Source organism: Heloderma suspectum, chromosome 4 (assembly GCF_057233095.1).
Source record: "Heloderma suspectum isolate Gila_16-S chromosome 4, 16-S_ref, whole genome shotgun sequence".
Classification (NCBI taxonomy): domain Eukaryota; kingdom Metazoa; phylum Chordata; class Lepidosauria; order Squamata; family Helodermatidae; genus Heloderma; species Heloderma suspectum.
The window spans coordinates 66,443,767-66,464,084 of NC_139461.1; the positions used below are offsets into that span (position 1 = coordinate 66,443,767).

General features: G+C 44.5%; 1 protein-coding gene across 1 annotated transcript in view; it reads right to left on the minus strand.

The window, feature by feature from the left end:
- RP1 (RP1 axonemal microtubule associated) overlaps positions 1–20,318 on the minus strand; it is a 291,823-nt gene that overhangs the window by 105,804 nt on the left and 165,701 nt on the right. Inside the window, exons 32-35 of the mRNA XM_084848072.1 lie at positions 15,382–15,601; positions 11,529–11,683; positions 8,865–9,078; positions 3,025–3,215 (exon numbers count right to left, since the gene is read on the minus strand). Coding sequence (XP_084704198.1) covers positions 3,025–3,215; positions 8,865–9,078; positions 11,529–11,683; positions 15,382–15,601 — 780 coding nt within the window. The remainder of the gene's footprint in view (positions 1–3,024; positions 3,216–8,864; positions 9,079–11,528; positions 11,684–15,381; positions 15,602–20,318) is intronic.

Here is a 20,318-nt window from a genome sequence, read left to right on the forward strand (position 1 = left end):
TGCTGTCTAGGTTTGCCATAGCTTTCCTCCCAAGGAGCAAGTGTCTTTTAATTTCATGGCTACAGTCACCATCTGCGGTGATCTTGGAGCCCAGGAAAGTAAAATATGTCACTGCTTCCATTTCTTCCCCTTCTATATGCCAGGAAGTGATGGGGCCAGATGCAATGATCTTAGTTTTTTTAATGTTGAGTTTCAAACCAGCTTTTGCACTCTCCTCTTTCACCCTCAACAAGAGGCTCTTTAGATCCTCTTCGCTTTCTGCCATTAGGGTGGTATCGTCTGCATATCGGAGGTTGTTGATAATTCTCCCAGCAATCTTAATTCCGACCTGTGATTCTTCCAACCTGGCGTTTCTCATGAGGCACTCTGCATATAAGTTAAATAAGCAGGGTGACAATATGCAGCCTTGTCGTACTCCTTTCCCAATTTTGAACCAATCGGTTGTTCCATGTCTGGTTCTTACTGTTGCTTCTTGACCCTCGTACAGGTTTCTCAGGAGACAGGTAAGGTGGTCTGGTATTCCCATCACTTTAAGAAATTGCCACAGTTTGTTGTGATCCACACAATCAAAGGCTTTAGCATAGTCAATGAAGCAGAAATAGACGTTTTTCTGGAATTCTCTTGCTTTCTCCATGATCCAGCGAAAGTTGGCGATTTGATCTCTAGTTCCTCTGCCTCTCTGAAACCCCACTTGTACTTCTGGTAGTTCTTGGTTCGCATACTGCTGAAGCCTAGCTTGTAGGATTTTGAGCATCACCTTGCTGGCATGTGAAATGAGCGCAATTGTGCGGTAGTTTGAACACTCTTTGGCGTTGCCCTTCTTTGGAATTGGAATGTAAACTGACCTTTTCCAGTCTTGCGGCCACTGTTGAGTGTTCCAAATTTGTTGGCATATTGAATGCAGCACTTTAACAGCATCATCTTTTAGGATTTTAAATAGCTCAGCTGGAATACTGTCATCTCCGCTAGCTTTGTTGTTACTAATGCTTCCTAAGGCCCACTTGACTTCACTCTCGAGGATGTCCGGCTCAAGTTCAGTGACCGTACTCTCCTGGCTATCAGGGACATTCAGATCTTTCCTGTATAGTTCTTCTGTGTATTCTTGCCACCTCTTCTTAATCTCCTCTGCTTCTGTTAGGTCCCTGCCTTCTTTGTCCTTTATCATGCCCGTCTTGGCACAAAACGTTCCTTTGAGATCTCCGATTTTCTTGAAGAGATCTCTAGTCTTTCCCATTCTGTTGTTTTCCTTGATTTCTTTGCATTGTTCATTTAAGAAGGCCTTCTTGTCTCTCCTTGCAATTCTCTGGAACTCTGCATTCAGTTGGATATATCTTCCACTTTCTCCCTTGCTTTTCGCTTCCCTTCTTTCCTCAGCTACTTGTAAAGCCTCATCAGACAGCCACTTGGCTTTCTTGCACTTCTTTTTCTTTGGGATGGATTCCATTGCTGCCTCCTGAACAATGTTACAGACCTCCGTCCATAGCTCCTCAGGCACTCTGTCTATCAGGTCTAATCCCTTAAATCTATTCCTTACCTCCACTGTATATTCATAAGGGATATGATTGAGGTCATACCTGAATGGTTTAGTGGTTTTCCCTACGTTCCTCAATTTAAGCTGAAATTTTGCAACAAGAAGCTCATGATCTGAGCCACAGTCAGCTCCAGGTCTTGTTTTTACTGACTCTATAGAGCTTCTCCATCTTTGGCTGCAAAGGACATAATCAATCTGATTTCGATATTGACCATCTGGTGATGTCCATGTGTAGAGTCGCCTCTTGTGCTGTTGGAAATCTACCGTTTAGCAAACTGCAAACATTGCTGTAAACAAGCACTTTGGTATGCTGGTTTGATGAAGTCCAAAACAGACATTACTTTAAATCTCTGTCTTCTGTCTACTTCTGTCACTGCAACTAGATTGTATCTCAGGGCTAAAACATACAGTACTTTAAATCCATATGTAGCAGCTACATCTTTTTTCCTCCCGTTTTTACACTAGAGTAGGTGCAGGAGGCCTGATTCAGATCAGAACTCTAGTGGAGGGGGCTGTTAAAGATCCGGATTAGGCTCCCTGCACCCGCTCTGTAGTAAAAAATAAAAAATATAGCTGCTACATATGGATTTAAAGTACTGTATGTTTTAGCCCTGAGATACAATCTAGTTGCAGTGACAGAAGCAAGAATTTAGGGGATGTATTCATTCCTATAATGTCTTCCCAGGATGGATTGTAAAGTGTCTAAGGTAAGCAGGGCCAATGTCAACACCCAAATCCTTGAGTATTTCTAGGGCAGCTCCCGGCCCCTCAGTGGGGCCCACTGCTAATGGATCTCCTTTAAAAAAAAAAATCCAGCCTAGCACTCAAAGCTGCGCCAGGCAGTCAGACCTAGCTGCCATTTTAATTTTCCAAAAAGCCCCTGAAGTAGCATTACTCTGTAGTGCTGTGGGAAACTAAAATGGTGGCCAGAGCCAGGCGACTAGCACCATTCAGAATGCTGTTGCTTCTGCCACCTGCTGCCAGGTAAGCCTGCCAACTCACCATCCCTGTAGAGGAGGAGGCCCCCATGGGGCACTTTGCCCAATGCCCCTTCAAACCTGGAGCCAGCCCTGGAGCTCAATAACATAGAAGAAAAGTTGACAATCAGCCAATACATACGTGAAAAAAACTTGGTTTCTGTGCAAACGTGTTATGGGTTGTCAAACACAAGTATAGTGTCATGGACAATGTGGCACTATTTTTTTTTAAAAGGCACACCACTGCACATGCAAAACTACTGAGGTCATTGTTGTAAAAACATTGCCTCCCAAAGGAATGGTTGCAGGATTCAATGTTAGTATATAAAATGGGTTCCATGATTTGGGGGCCATCCTACAGTTTTAAAACAACATACATGCACACGCACACACACACACACACACACACACACACACACACAGAGGTATAGCTCCTGTATCATCTGTTCCAGGTGATAGCTGTGTACATGCCAAGGTATTTTTGTTTCTCCTTGTAAAAAAGAAGCACTGAATTACTTTGATTTGTGTTGACTTTCCTGAAAGCTGAAGTGGCAACTCTTTGCGATCTTGTTCGCCATAAAAGTTGAACGTAAGGTGTATAGGATCAATTTCAGCGCTCATATCAGACCCATTAATATCTATTATCCATAAACCTGAGGAGTTTTTGTTGATTTGAGGATGTTTTGAACAAGGGGTCAATTTTTTACCTTAAAAAGGATCAAAGACAAAAATAACAAGTTGATATAATCAGACACTGTTTGGGTAGTAAACAGAAGATGTGGTAACTCAAGCTTAAGGTCCATTGATTTCAATGAGAGAGTTACACATGTACCAAATTTGTATAACTATTGAAATCAGTGGAACTTTAAAATGCTTAATGTTTGGCTAGATTTTACCCCAGTGCTAGGTTGGGAGGTTTTGCTATAACCATGACAACAGTTCAGGAATAATATCACATCAATACAGTTACTGCAGTTATTCTTTAAGAATTTAACACCATGGTTTTGTTTTTTTTTCCAAATTTTAAATCTCAGATTTAGAGCTCTTTTAATTGATGCCAGCTGAGTTTCACTGTCCTCTCTGAAGTTAATTATTAAGGATACACAGCATCCTTCAGAGTCCTAATTAACTGTTCTCATACAAGCCATCAAGCTCCCCAAATTCCACTACATCATCTACAAGCACTGTGTAGCGTGAGAGCCAATGGCAGGCGGAGATAACAAATGGCTTCAATGAAATACACTTGAAATCAGGCCATAAATGGGAACATGCTGTGTGATACTACTGACAACAGAACATATAATAAAGTAAAATCTAACAAGAGACATTTGCCAGATCATTGTACAGCAGTGCTTAAAACTTTTCTGTGCCTTTCTGCTACATTTGAGCCATTAACTCTGCAGTCTTGAATAGAAGGGTTTATATACTGTGCATAATTGTCATGAATGTATGTATTCTATGGCAGGGTTCCTGTGCCTTTAATACCTGCATGAAAAGCAGAAATTCAAGAGATGAAGCTTTTCTTGGCTCAGATATACAGCAATAAGACAAAATGTCACCTGAGGAAACTGCTGAAAGCACAAGAGCTCTGCCAGAAAAAAATATGGCAAGCCTGCCAGTGGATACCTTACAAAACCTTTTCCTCCCTAATATGGGAGGCTTTCCCCTTAGGTATGATTATTTGTACTTTTAATTCTAAATACCACCACCCAGCACTTCAAATGGATCTGAAGAATGTCATCCATTGCATGGAAGTGAGGGTCTACTGAGAAGCCTAAGCCACTGCACTTCTGGTGAAAATTGACACCCTTCTTCCCTTGATTTGACATTCAATGGTTTGCAGCAGAGGTGGGCAACTTGTGGCTCTCCAGATTTTTTGCCCTACAACTCCATGATACCTCACCATTGGCTATGCTGGCTAGGGCTGATGGCAGTTGTAGACCAAAGCACCTGGCAGGTCACAAGTTGCCCTGGTTTACAGTAACCTAAATAGAGACATAACTGTAGTTTTTACTCTGTTCCTTCATTCTTTCATTGTTATTTGCTGTAGCCATAGGCCACTGCAAAATAATTTGCTCTGTGGAGTCATCTGATGCCTACTGAAGTGTAACTGAAGATCAGTTAATTAATTTAAATAGATGGCAAACTCACAACGTAGAGGCCAGTGCCTTCAAAAATGGCACTCATAAAACTAGTTACTTCAACATTATTTTTTAAATGATATTTTTTTTAAAAAATTCACAAAACATGTAAAAGCTAAGGATTTTTTTAATTTAAAGATTCTTGATGTTAATCTCCAATAGATATAAACAGAGCCTCATTTCAAATGGGATGGCAGGAAAGAAGGAGTTTAGTTTCTTGGGTGCTAGATCAGCTCCCAGGAGGGCTAAGCTAATTTAAGATGCTAATTTAGGATCATCTACTGTTAGCAAAGCTTCCACAGTCAGGACAGCAGTGGCAGTACTTGTTTTGAAGCTAGTATTCATTTTAATAATGGGTACCAAGGATTTTCCAACTTAGGTTCCTTATAAGATTGTGGCTACCATCTTAAACATGCTTAAGAACATAAGGGGCACTATGCTGGATCAGACCAAAGGCCTATGTAGTGTAGCATTCCATTTGCACAGTGCCCAACCAGATGCCTGTGGGAAGCCCGCAACAGGATAGGTGTGTAATAGCACCCTCCCACAGGCATACAAACGTATACTGTGCCTGATATTGAAGGTAATACATAGCCATCAATGTTCGTAGCCTTATTCTCTATGACTTTGTCCAAGGCAGAGAAATTCTAAGTTAGAATGGAGAGGAATGGAGCTCATCATGCCTGACCCAGACCCAAGCCAAGATGACTCTTTGGATGAAGCCCCTATGGGATCCCCTGATTCTCAGGGCAGAGCCTAAAGACCCTGTGGGATCCCCTGACTCTAGTGATATCCCAGATGCCTCTGGCAGCTGTGTAGAAACTACACTGGACCTTCAGTAAAGGTGGACCCTGAGAAACAGATGGGGGGCCCTGAGGGCTGTGCCTTGTCTGAGGAGTCAGAGAAGGAGGTTGAGCACCTGCTCAGCCCTAGAGCACACCTGCATCAGAAGGTGGAGACACAAGCTGCCACTTGGAAGCAAAGCACACACTTCAAGACCCGCTGCAAACAGGCCAGTCAAGAGTGAAGGTCACCTCGACTGATCTCTCATGCTGCTAAACTCCAGACTCCTGTTCCTTGGATTGTGCTTGATTTGGACTGCTTGCCTGTGCTTGACTTTGGCTCTGCCTCAGACCCTGCTTTTGGACCACCCGTCTTCTTGACTGGTAACACTGTGTTTCTGATCTCTGCCTTCTGACTTTGCTGAATAGACTTGCCCCATAGTTTGCCCCAGGACTGAAGCTGACCCAGCCACAGCAGGACAGAGCAGTGGATCTCCTGCCACATTTCAAGAGCTGCCAACTCAGATGGGCCAAGGCAGAAGGTGTGTAGATCAGTTTTGCTGGCTGAAAAGCTTGGTGGATTATTGTATTTTAAATTCCACCCCCCACACACACACACTTAAAACTCCACCCTGGCATAGCCAATGTGCCCACACTGGGCCTGTCTTGGGGAAACGGAATGGCTTTGGATCCAAGAGATCCAAAACTGGCTGGTCCCTACTGGAACACCTCATTTCAGGGCCTTATGCTGGCTGCTGCTGGTAGGAACCCTGTCAATGGTAGCTTCCATCTGCCACACTGTCAGCCATTAAACATTGGAATTCAATACAGATATCAGCTGTCTGTGCAAATTCAGTAGGGATGTTGGAGAATTCCACCACAGACTCCAGTGGCAATCCCCCCTGCCACCCTGCGGAATCCCCCCAGGTCGGACCCTACCTGGTGGCAGCGGCAGCTCCGGCAGCGGCTCCAGGTCATCTGCTGGCCACTGCCGGGCTGTGGCTGCAAATGGCGGCTGCTATGCTGGCCACCATTTGTGTCCCTGCCAAGCCGTGATAGGCTACGTAAGTATCTATGTAGCCTATCACAGCAAAAGGCAGGGACACAAATGGCATAGCGGCCGCCATTTGCGTCCCAGCCTTTTGCCCTGATAGGCTACGTAGATACTTATGTAGCCTATCACGGCAAAAGGCAGGGACACAAATGGCAGCCGCTACGCCATTTGTGCCCCTGCTCTTTGCCATGATAGGCTACGTAAGTATCTACGTAGCCTTTCATGGCAAAAGGCAGGGATGCAAATGGCGTAGCGGTCACCATTTGTGTCCCTGCCTTTTGCCGTGATAGGCTACGTAGATACTTACGTAGCCTATCATGGCTTGGCAGGGACACAAATGGCAGCTGGCGTAGCAGCCCCCATTTGCGGCTGCAGCCTGGCAGTGGCCAGAAATCTGGCTGCAGCTGGCCCTAGAAAGCAGCTCCGCGGCCTTGCCATGGAGCAGAGCTGGCCAGGCAGGATTCCGGGGGGAGGGATGGATTGCCTCCCCCCCACCGCGGATGCCCCTAAGTGGAGCAAGGTAAGGGATCTGTACATCCCTAAAATTCAGTGAAGTCAGAAGAAGCAGCCAGCTACCACTGTGGCCTGAGGATGCGGACAAGGTGCTTGGCCAAGTCCGATCGACCACTTGTGTGCTTGACCCTTGCCCTTCATGGCTTATTAAATCAAACAAGGAGGGGTTGTCTGGCTGGGTCCAGGAGGTTGTAAATTCCTCCTTGAGAGAGGGAGTGGTGCCTGCTGCTTTAAAAGAGGCAGTAATTAGACCACTCTTGAAAAAGCCTAACCTGGACCCAGAGGATGTTAACAATTATAGGCCAGTGGCCAACATCCCCTTCCTGGGCAAGGTGCTTGAGCGGGTGGTTGTAGGACAGCTCCAGGCACTCTTGAATGAAACGGATTATCTAGATCCATTTCAATCAGGCTTCAGGCCTGGTTTTGGAACGGAAACTGCCTTGGTCGCCCTGTGGGATGACCTCTGCCGGGAGAGGGACAGGGGGAGTGCGACCCTGTTGATTCTCCTGGACCTCTCAGCGGCTTTCGATACCATCGACCATGGTATCCTTCTGGATAGGTTGTCTGGGCTGGGAGTTGGAGGCACTGCACTACAGTGGTTCCGCTCCTACTTGGATGGCCGATTCCAGAAGGTGGTGCTGGGGGATTATTGCTCTGTGCCATGGCAATTGTGCCATGGGGTTCCACAGGGCTCTATTCTATCCCCCATGCCATTTAACATCTACATGAAACCGCTGGGAGAGGTTATCCGGAGGTGTGGGCTGAGGTGCCATCAATATGCGGATGACACCCAGCTCTACCTCTCTTTCTCATCAAAACCAGGTGAGGCAGTGGCTGTTCTGAACCAGTGCCTGGGCAGGGTAATGGACTGGATGAGGGCTAATAAACTGAAACTCAATCCAGACAAGACGGAGGCACTGTTAGTGGGTGGTTCGTCTGCCCGGCTAGGTGATATTCAACCTGTTCTGGAGGGGGTTGCACTCCCCCTAAAGGATCAGGTTCGTAGTTTGGGGGTGCTCTTGGATCCAGAACTGTCACTTGAGGCACAGGTGAACTCAGTGGCACGGAGCACTTTTTATCAGCTTAGGCTGGTATACCAACTGTGCCCTTATCTGGACAGAGATAGCCTAGCTACAGTTATCCATGCTCTGATAACTTCTCGTCTGGATTACTGCAATGCGTTATACGTGGGGCTGCCTTTGAAAACGGTCCGGAAACTTCAGCTAGTCCAAAATAGGGCAGCAAGATTGTTAACAGGGACTGGCCTGCGAGCTCATATTACGCCAGTACTTTTCCAGCTGCACTGGCTGCCAGTCCATTTCCGGGCCCGATTCAAAGTGCTGGTGTTAACATTCAAAGCCCTTAACGGCTTGGGGCCAGGTTACCTGAAGGATCGCCTCCTCCCATATGTGCCTGCCCGGACCTTAAGATCATCATCAGCGGCCCTTCTCCGTGAGCCCCTGCCAAAGGAAGTGAGGCGGGTGGCTACTAGGAGGAGGGCTTTTTCTGTTGTGGCACCCCGGCTCTGGAATGAGCTCCCTAGTGAGGTTCGCCTGGCGCCTACATTGTACTCCTTTCGGCGCCAGGTGAAGACCTTTTTATTTTCCCAGGCATTTTAGCTTTCTAAATTTTTATCTTTGCTGTTTTAAATCTGTATTTTAAACTCCTGTACTGCTGCTAGGTTTTATTGTGGTTGTATTGTTATATTGTGGTTTTAATGTTCTATATATTTTAAATTGTTTTATTGTGTGTTGTTTGGTTTTAGTTTTTGTGAACCGCCCAGAGAGCTTCGGCTATTGGGCGGTATAGAAATGAAATAAATAAATAAATAAATAAATAAATAAATATTTTAACAGAAGAACCTACCTATTGTTTCAATTTCACAGACGGTGTCGCAGATTCCCAGATGAGTATCCAGCCAGTTCCAGCATGGGAAGATCCATTCTTTCTCTGAGTTTTCTGACTTCTTAATTGTTATCATCTTTAAGTATATTCCAGCTCCATATCCTTCTCCGTCATGTCCTATGGCTATCTTTTTCAAATGGCTCAATGAGACAGCCTCCACTGAAAAGGAATCCACCTGAAAAAGATTTACTTTAAAAAACAAACAAACCCAAAAACTAACTAAACAAGTTTTAATGGAGGCGAGCTTCAGGAAAATTTCAGCCTGGATCCACAGTAAGACGATCTACAGTTTATGCCTAGGTACTGAATCTGTAATCACTTTAATATTGTGGCTTTAAATGTACAGACTTCTTAGTGAATTTCACTGAACACAATTATCTTAAGTTCCATCATGTTCCTAATATTCAAAAGGTTATCCATCTTTAATACATTCAATCCAATTATTCAAGATATGCTCTTGGCATGTAGAGGATCACAATTCTAGCAAACATTTAGGAACATAAAAGACTGGGTAAATGTAGTTGTTTGCAAGGTAGACCCCAGCAACTCCAGCAATTCATGGAACAAGAATTGCCAGATTCTACAAGCTGTGTTTAGAAAAGGCAGAGGAACTAGAGACCAAATTGCCAATATCCACTGGATAATGGAGAAAGCCAGGGAGTTTCAGAAAAACAACTATTTCTGTTTTATTGACTATTCTAAAGCCTTTGACTGTGTGGATCATAACAAATTGTGGCAAGTTCTTGGTGATATGGAGATACCAAGTCATCTTGTCTGCCTCCTGAGGAATCTGTATAATGACCAAGTAGCAATGGTAAGAACAGACCAAGGAACAACGGACTGGTTTAAGATTGGTAAAGGAGTACAGCAGGGTTGTATACTCTCACCCTACCTATTCAACCTGTACGCAGAACACATCATGCGATGTGCTGGGCTTGATGAAGCCAAGGCTGGAGTTAAAATCGCTGGAAGAAACATTAACAATCTCCGATATGCAGATGATACCACTTTGATGGCTGACAGCGAGGAGGAGCTGAGGAACCTCATGACGAAAGTGAAAGAAGAAAGTGCAAAAGCTGGGTTGCAGTTAAACCTACCCCCCCCCCAAGATTATGGCAACCAGCTTGATTGATAACTGGCAAATGGATGGAGAAAACGTGGAGGCAGTGACAGACTTTGTATTTCTAGGCGCAAAGATTACTGTAGACGCTGACTGCAGCCAGGAAATCAGAAGACGTTTACTTCTTGGGAGGAGAGCAATGACAAATCTTGATAAAATAGTGAAGAGCAGAGACATCACACTGACAACAAAGGTCCGCATAGTTAAAGCAATGGTATTCCCTGTAGTAACCTATGGCTGTGAGAGCTGGACCATAAGGAAGGCTGAGCGAAGGAAGATAGATGTTTTTGAACTGTGGTGCTGGAGGAAAATTCTGAGAGTGCCTTGGACTGCAAGAAGATCAAACCAGTCCATACACCAGGAAATCAGGCCAGACTGCTCACTTGAGGGGATGATATTAAAGGCAAAACTTTATGGCCACATAATGAGAAGACAGGAGACCCTGGAGAAGATGCTGATGCTAGGGAAAGTGGAAGGCAAAAGGAAGAGGAGCCGACCAAGGGCAAGATGGATGGATGATATTCTGGAGGTGATGGACTTCACCTTGGGGGAGCTGGGGGTGGCAACGGCTGACAGGAAGCTCTGGCGTGGGCTGGTCCATGAAGTCATGAAGAGTTGGAAGCGACTGGATGAATAAAAAACAACAACAAATGTAGTTGTCCATTCTTGACACTGCGTATGAAGACTGGATAACAGAACAGCAGCTTTCGCATTAGAGACTGAAGAAGAGATCATACAGTCTGGAAGGGGAACTCATATCTTGCAACTTCTGACCCAAATGAGCACTGACAACCCAGTCAGAAAAGGTATAGGAGCCCTCTGATCTAGACACTGAGTTTAGTTTCATGTCCCATGTATCTGAAATCTATGTGGCCCAGTCTCCTCTCCCCATGTATCCACACCACTTTGCAACCTCCCCCCACCCTTTTTAATGTCCTTTGCTGCTGTATGTTCCAATTCAACACTAGTTTTAGAAAAAGTTCACAGAAGAACAATGCTATTTGGTTTCCTTTCCTACAGCCCTTCCATTTTAGGAAACTTCTGATGGACTCTTTTAAAGATGTCCCTTGCTGGCTGTGCAATACCTCTACCATGCAAGGCCAATACAAGAATGCCCATCCAGTTCCTTTATTGAAAAGAAAGAAAGAAAGAAAGAAAGAAAGAAAGAAAGAAAGAAAGAAAGAAGTTTATGAATCCTCCTCACCCCTCAAGACCAAGCCTTTTTTGAAACAACAAAGCTACCTCATGCCATGTACTCTGCAGGAATAGGATAAATGTTACTGCCACAAAAACTGGGCTAATGTCTTTATACTGTTGGAATGTTTTATCTGGAAGAATATAATGACACAACTAACTAGGTAGTTACATGCAAACAAAGAGGTTTATAATATTATATATACCTCTTTATAATCTGTTTTTTGTTCCTTATCAATTTCATTATAATCAAATGATGGTTTGGATATTGTCTCCCACGCCCCCACCTGCCGTTGCCATCGCCATTTTACCTTGTTCCTTTGAAATGCTTCTCCTGATGTGATAGAGTGCTGCAGTTTCCTCACACCTGTGTCTCCTCTTTCACCATAAACTGTTATATAAAGGTTTGCAAAGGTTTCAGCTCCCCAGAGATCTCCAGTGTGTACAGAGACGATATATTTATGCACTGCAAAGAAGCAATATTAGGTGAATAATGCTCATTAACGCTGTATTGCTTTTAAACCATAAAATTATACAGATGGAGACAAAAAAGCAACAATCTTATCTATTTCAGTACAGCTATAATAAAATAAAATATCCAAATAAAGTAGGTATCAAATATGTCATTCTCTCTAATAGTGTAGTAGGGGGCCCATTCCAACCAGAATGGCAGTAAAACAGTGCTACCCAGAGAGAAGGGTACATACCAGATTTGCAGAAATATGCTGTTAAGAGCATGGGCTCCAAAATGGGAACTGCACATGAGCTTGCTTCCCTTCATCTTAGAGCTTAATGAGGGGAGGAAATGCAGTTGAAGAATACACACATCATGACATCCATCCTACAACCACAATTTCCCCTCCATCCAGCATGTTAGGGGGTCTTGAAGGTTTTTGAGTATGGGTAGAATGGGATTATGGTTGTGCATGCATTCCCTGAGTACAATTTTTTTTCTGATCTCTCTCCTAAAACATGGGAAGGGGGTTAACCACCATGTTCTATTTTGGATGGTTCAGGGATGTCTACCCAATCCATCGATTTGAGTACAATAGACCATTCCCCAACCCTGCTCCTGGCACCCCAGGTGGAGGCAACAGTGAGAAGTGCTTGTCATCAACTTTGGCTGATACACCAGCGACGCCCATTCCTGGAACACGTGGACCTGGTGACAGTGGTGCACGCGCTGGTAACCACTAGGCTTGATTTTTGCAATGTGCTGTAGTTGGGAGTGCCTGTATATTTAGTTCGGAAACTTCAACTGGTACAAAATATGGCAGTCAGACTGGACATCTCGTGGAGATCATATTACACTGGTTTTAAAATCTTTACACTGGCTGCCAATTTGTTTCCAAGCAAAATATAAAGTGCTGGTTCTTACCTTCAAAGCCTTACATGGTCTAGGTGGAAGGTACCTTAGGGAGCACCTTCTCCCCTACGTCCCAGTCCACCACCTAAGGTCCTTTGAGGGCTCTCTGCTGCAGCTGCCTAATGTGAGACTGGCAGCCACACGCAAGAGGACCTTTTCCTTTGCCGCCCCTCAGTTGTGGAATGACCTGCTGGTTGAAATGCGCCTGCTGACCTTGTTGAAGGTTTTTAAGCAGGCATTAAAGATGCTATTATTCCGCCAGGCCTTCCCTTTTTAGAACTCTTGTTCCTTCTGCTGATTTTTGTGTACTGTTTTTAAGCAGTGATGATTTAAGCTGTGTTTTATTGTTGGATTTTTAAAAAATTGCTTTTAGTTCAAAGTTGTTTTTAGTTATATGTTGTTTGTATATAGTCTGTGTGATTTTATGTAAATGGTTTTAAAACTTTGTATACTGTATTTTAATGTTTTAACTTTTGTAAACTGCCCAGAGAGCTTCGGCTTTGGGCAGTATAGAAATGTAATAAATAAATAAATAATTCACCCTCACAGTTCCTCATAGGTCCCCATTCTGTGTCCATATAAAATGTATAATGATCAGACCTAAAACACATCCTGATTCTCAGTTTGTATGGCTTCTTCTAGAATATGTATAGTCTAGTGATTATATGGATTGCTAATCCCTTTTACATTGATTTATTACAATTTATATGCAGTTGTTTATTCAGACTTATTTGCAACACTGGTGCTTCTTTTTGTACTTTGGTACTTCATTCTTTCTGTAGGTGCACCTGCTGTCCTTCTTTTTTGGGTTGTGCTTTGGAGGACCTCATAAATGCCTAAATATGGTATCTGAAGTATGCAAGTGTCTTTAGAAATATTCAGAGGCTTCAGAAAATGTTTGCTCTCAGAGCCTGCTAATGAATATAACATAATTAGAAATTGCCTCCCGCTGCCCATGTTTCTTTTAAAGCTACAGACTATTTTTCTGTCATGAAGACATGGCAATACTATAAATATTCTATTCCTGTTCAATCCAGTGGTCCTGCTCTGTGCCAGCTCCAGGTTTTGGAGAGCCCTTGGGCAAAACACTCTCAATACCTCCCTGCCCACCCCTTGTCATTGTCACCAGCTGCTATTGATCCTCAACCTCTTTCTCATCATTGCTACCACTTGCTTGCTTGACAGGCAGGGATTCAGTAAGCAAGCAAGCGGTGGCATCTACTGCTCCTGCTTCTATCACCACTGTTGTTGTTTGGCCAGACAACAAGCAGGTTGCAATGGTGAAGGGGAGGAGCAACTCCAGGGGGTTCTTGGCAGTAGGCTCCTGCTGGTGTATGCGTCCCTGGAAGGTGCTAAGCTGTGCTTACCCTTGACGCCAACCCTAGTTCTTGGCTGCTACACCAAGTCAATCCTTATTTCACTTTGGCTTAACTATGTTGTGGTCCTACATCCTCTGTCCTGCAAGACAGACAGCAAAGCAATACAAGTAGTAGAGCAACATAGAGACAGTTACTCACAGTGCCTCTGGCAACAGTGCCACCACACAGCAATCATGTACATGTTCACAGATGAATGATACCCCACAGTATGGAAGGCACCAATCACTGCACAGTGATAGCCAAACAACCCCATGAGATCACCCACCCCAGTTCACGCCCCTCTCTGCTTGCAACCAGCTGGCCAGGAAGAGTGGACAACACCTTCTCCAGTACAGCTCTCCATGGCACAAATGGTAGAAAGGCAACAAATTATACCTGTAGCTGTAGCTGCAAGTCACAAGGTTCCCCAGAGACAGAACTGAGAAAAGATCAAGACCACAAAGGGTAGAGTACTATTACAATTACAATAGCCAGCCAGTTCCATAGCCCACATTTTTAGGAGGAGACCTACATGTGACTTGCCCAAGAGCAACAACAGACCTCCTAGGAGAAGAATTCTAGCCCCACTGTGGTCCCAGGGATCCCAAGACATATCTTGTTCATGACACTGCCTACACCACATAAGCACTGATCTCCAGAAATAGCACTAGGTGTAAGTCGATGTGGGAAATGTTGATTTTTCCAAGACGAGCCACCGGAGGCCCTTCTCCTTCCCATTTTCCACTGAAGTAGAAGCAGCAGCCAGGTATGCAGGTGGAACGAAAAGGAGGAGAGAACTTTGAGGATTGCTGGAGGTCAGGAGGGAGGGGTGGGGCTGAGTGGGGAGACGGAGCTGAATTCTTCTTTAGATTTTAATCAGAGTCAGAGAACAACTATGAGATGTGTATTTCCAATCCAGCAAATAGGAGTCTTGGCAAAAACTCTATTTATAACAGCAGCTAGTTAGTTACAGTCCACACATTTTACTTTTATCTGCAGTTGGCAATGCTCACTGATGCAACTGAAAGGGTAGGTACATCCAGTGGATTTGAACTGCAAAACATTACAGAAACACCCTGAGAAATAAAGCCATTTTTATCATTACACAGGAAAATCATTCTTGATAATCACTTCAGCAATTCAAGTCCAGATAAGTGAAAGAATTCAGTGCTCAATTTACCAAAAGTGATTTCCATTTCTCTGAATTATGTGCTTTATCTTTTACCAGTATAATTACAACTCTCTGGCTTACAAACAGAGCTATGCATAGAATACAATAATTGTTATACATGGTTTCTCATTTAATAAAGAGGCATTTGAGTACTTGTGAATCACTGTAGTTTTCAAGCAATGAGGAATTTGACCGGGAGAAAAAAGTTTTGCGGCATCGATTTCTTTCAAAGGCTAGTTCATGTTCTCTGCATTCTCTGCTATTTTTACCTGGTAAAGTCTTCTGGTTTTCATTCAGTGCAGGGAATTCTTTCACCAGCTCTCGGTGTTCTTGGCTAAGAGAGAACCAGCAGCTACAGTCAAAGTTCACCTCTTGATTAGCGTGCAGCTCTTCTATCTCAAAAGACTCCAAATGCCAGCCCTCAAAGTCTGGCAAATAGCCACAGCTGACCCGAATCTTGTATACATCTCCAACATCTCTGGATTTAATCTGCAGGTAGCAAAAATGGAAAAGTAGGTGATCAAGACAAAGCCCATAACTAATGTAAACTTTTTTGGAGCATCAGAAAATGGGTAACGGAAACCATACTCCATAGGCAATGCTACCGACTTTCTCTCAAACCACTTCAGTTTCCTGAATTAAATTTCCTTTCCCCAATAAAGTTAGGGATAGCAAGTGCTTCCTCACTAGGAATGAAATTAACAGGTTTGTTCCTGTTCACGAGGTATGTAAAGACTTCAGATTATGCACATCACAGTTATAGGACAATGTCAAACTTAAGCTGCAACCCTAAACACACTTTCCTGCAAGTAAGCCCAAATCAGCTCACTGGAGTAGTAGACATGTATAGCACTACAGGCAGCTGTAGTCTTCTAAATCTGAAATTACCAAACTCCCTTTGTTATTTTATTTTATTTAAATAAGATTTGTTACTTATTGTAGCAGACATAAGTCTTTCCCCGTTATTGATAGATTTGGATGCTAAATCCAGGAGCCCTGTCATGACCTTGCTACTTCCATTGCGAATGTCATTTTTTGTTGTTGCTATTGCTGCCCATAGTTAAAATGTCAACAAAATCAATGTAATGCCTTTCACTCCTCACCTTTTCCCTGAACTTTTCAACTGACGTAGGAGGAGAAGGAATTGATGGTGAATAATACTAAGATTTAGGGGTGTATGAAACCCCGCTTACCTGGCTCCGCTGGGGTCCACAGGTGGGGGAAGGCAATCTGTTCCTCCCCCTGGAATCCTCGACAGGGGGTGGGGGGGGCAGCTCCGCTCCACAGCAAGTCTGTGGAGCCGCCGGCCGGGCCAACCCACAGCGGGGCCTCCAGCCGCTGCCGGGCTGCTGCAGCCGCAAAGGGCGGCCATCATAGCGGCCACCATTTGCATCCCTACGCCAGCCCATGATAGGCTACGTATATATTTACGTAGCCTATCACAGCTAAAGCGGGAACACAAATGGCATAGGGGACGCCATTTCCCTCCCTGCTTTAGCCGTGATAGGCTACGTAAATATATACGTAGCCTATCATGGGCTGGCGTAGGGACGCAAATGGCGGCCGCTATGATGGCCGCCATTTGTGGCTGCAGCAGCCCGGCAGCAGCCGGAGCTGCTGCCATCACTGCCACTGCCGCTTCATCTGTTGCCAGAGCCGCTGCCGCTGCCGCCGGATGCCGCAGCCAGGTAGGCTCCATTTTGCGGGGCTTTCACGGGGAGGTAGGGCAGGTTGCTCCATTCCGCCACGGATTCCGAGGGGCCGAATTCACTGGAATTCAGCCTCCCTGGTATCCATGGTGGAATTCTCTAACATCCCCACTAGTGGGTAGAAATGGGGAAAAAACTTGCCTAATTTCTTTCCTCTCTTTGTCACCAGCATGGACGAGGCAAAAAACAAAACAAAATAATTATCTTGTTGCCATACCATCACTGGGAAGGAACCAGCTTTATTTTTCTGCTCTATTTATCTCTCTTACCCATGCAGCAGAATTACATAGTGCATCTTTACTGGATTCTACCACTTCAGATTACAGTTATGGAATCACATGCTAGAATTCTCTCCCTTCAGAAATTCTGGGCACATAGAAAACGACCACCTTAGGAAAAAGGCTAGCCAGATTGTGGTCTGCATGCTCACAGTTTGCATCTCCTCTGCTGAAATGAACGGGGAAATCCTGCAGGTGAGAAAGCTCCATGAACACAATGGAATACCTGCACCTCCAAGAAAATACCATTCAGGATAAATATATGTATCGGGGTGGGGAAACTGTGGCTTTCCAGATGTTGGACTCCAGCTCCCATCAGCCCCATCCAGCATGGCCAATGATCAAGGATGACAGGATCTGGAGGGCCACACATTCCCAGATATATAACATACTATGCATTTAAAGAGCAAAACTACATGTTAAATTAAAGACACTGTGCAGCTGCCCCTCTGTCTTTTAATTACCCACAAATAAGGTTGTGGGCCCTCATCAGGACCACCACGTGTGAAGAGGGGAGATTTAAATGTCCTCCACCTGTTCCCCTCTTGTTTTGGCCTCTTTCCCCCCATGGGGTTTTTAAAAAGACCCCCCCCCCATCCCATTGGCACAAGTGGAGGTTGTTTTTTAAAAATCCTCCACATGGGGTAAGTGGGAAATATCAGGAGGGGAGTGGGTCAGGGGCCATGGTGGCCCTGATCAGAGCCCCATGCTCTTACTTGTGAGTAACTACTTCCTTGTGTGTAATTACACACTTACTTGTAAGGTTGGCCCTTAGAGACACTTTTCAAAAAAAAAAAATAATGACTTGTCTATTAAAAAAAATAATCTGTGTGTGTCTTGTCTGTGAAGAAAAATCTATTCCTTTAATTCAATATCTTCAGGATAGAATCTGAATTATAATACCTTCATATTTGTTATTAAAATCTAACCACTGGTTAGTTAAAAACAGGAAAGCTAGATAATACATGGGTGGAGGGCCAAATTCAATTTTTGAAAAGCTCTTGGAGGCACATTCCACTGGTGGGCAGGGTCCAAAGGAAAGGGGCAGGGCCCAGAGGCAAAAGGTCAGGAATCACATGCTAGAATTCTCTTCTTCAGAAAAGGGGTGGTGCTGAAATGCAAACATGCCAGCATATTGTAGCTTAAAGCTCTTACTGCCAGCAACCAATCCTTAGGATAAGGATTTCAACCTTTTAGGATGGGGAAAAATGCTCACAAGCCAGGACACAGTGGTTAGGGGAAATGGGGAGCAGGGATTGAGATCTGAGGAGGGCCAGATTTGGCCTCTCAGGTTTGAGGATTCTCACCCCTGAACTAAGAAGCCTCCAGGCGTATCAGCACCCTCAAGGGGATGGCAAGGGTGGCAAGAAAAGCCACACAATGAAATACAAACCAATGTTTCCACTAGATGCTAGGGTCTATGTGGGGAGGGGTAAGGAATCCCCTGCCATGGCAATGTAGCATTGCTTTTTCAACTGCAGCTCTTAGGGTAGATTCAGACCATGGAGCAATGTATATCTTTACTAGTATGTTATAGTGGAAGCCATTATGAACCTGGGTCCTTTGAAGTAGTGGGAGGTTGCACTTTTAGAAAAGCCAGTTTCATGACTCTTCCAAGCAGTGCACACAAAAGGAGGTCTGGGAATGTCCTTGTGGCAGGAAAACTTGCTTATCTGTTCAACACTGCCTTCTTCATAGTCACATCTGCAGAACTGCTTTTATTCCATGAAAACACTTGCACCCCCAGATCTCATGCCTTCTTATATGGAGACTTACATAGTTTATTGCTTTTTAGCCAATCAGGCCATCCGCATGAAGAAACAGGCACAACTTTTCATAACTTTTCATATGGAGACTTATTGTATATGGATCTGGGTTTGAATGTCTTCAGTGTTCGCTAGCTCCTACATCAAGGTCTTGTATACCAGAGTCACTCTAGGATGCAATCCTATCAAGATAGGCAGCCGCCTCCAAACCCCAAAGCAAGGCAGGAGAGGCACGGGGGGGGGGATTGTTCCCTCCAAGCCTCTCCTGCCCTGCTATTTTCCACTAGACAGCCATTTTTGGCTGGCTAGCCACAGGGGGCGGGGGGGGGGCAACTGGGAGAGGAGGCTGTGTGTACGACACATAGGATGCATTATACACGTAGCTCCGCTCTCCCCACCCTGGAACGCCCCCAGCTCTGCCCCTTTTCAGTTGCTCCACGCTCCTCTTCTGAGCATAGAGGACAGGGCTTCTCTGTGCTGCCTACGAGGCAGCACAGAAGTGTGGGGAGGTCAGTTTTCCAGGAACCGACTTCAGAGAGTGGGCTCTGAGGTTGGGTCCCGGAAAAGAGCATATCCTATGGCCCTCTAGACAGTGTCTAGTGGGCCATAGGATTGCTCCCTTAGTTTCATTCATTGTGTCTGGAATATTCATACTCATGTGAAAATGTGCCCAGCTGGAAGGATAACACTTTACATTCTAGAGTGCCAGATTCTAGATGTAGAATCTTACATTCTAAGATTTTCTACTGGATTTTGTGCAATGAGTGATCTAATTTTATTCTTAAAGTGTATGTTTATCTCGTTAACATTAATGAACCTATTCCAAACACTGAAAATTGGGGAAAATACACTGGCCTTCCACATTTCTTGATTGTGGGTTTTTGATAAGCACTGAGGCCATTAGCTCAGCTTTTGCACAGCAAGACTTCCAATCTATAAAACTATTGCCTACAGTTTTCTTACTCCACAGTTAACTCCATATGAAACAGCCACTCATTCCAAGAATACTACAGGGTATCTCACAAAAGTCTCTTGGCCTGGAATGGGGATGATATAAGTTCTCTCTCTCTCTCTCTCTCTCTCTTAACTGAATGTAGTGAAATATCCTAACAGTGCAATGCTATACACATCTACTCAGTAGTAAGTCCCATTGAGATCAGTAGCATTTACTTCCAGGTAAGTTGGTATGGAACTGCAGCCTAAATATTGTCTCTCCCACTCATCGTCCTGCCACACTCATAACCTAACTCTATTGCTCTATAGATGACTGCTCTAAAATATATAAATTCTAATGACATTATGACAGAGATGGGGAACCTCTGGCCTGCATAGGTTCCCCAACTGGCCCATGGAGACTTGACCTCTCTCTGGGGCCCTGCCTACTTCACTAAGCCCCATCCCCTGAAGGTTACTGGAGGCTTGGGGAGGTGGGGAGGGGAATCTTGGCTGTTAT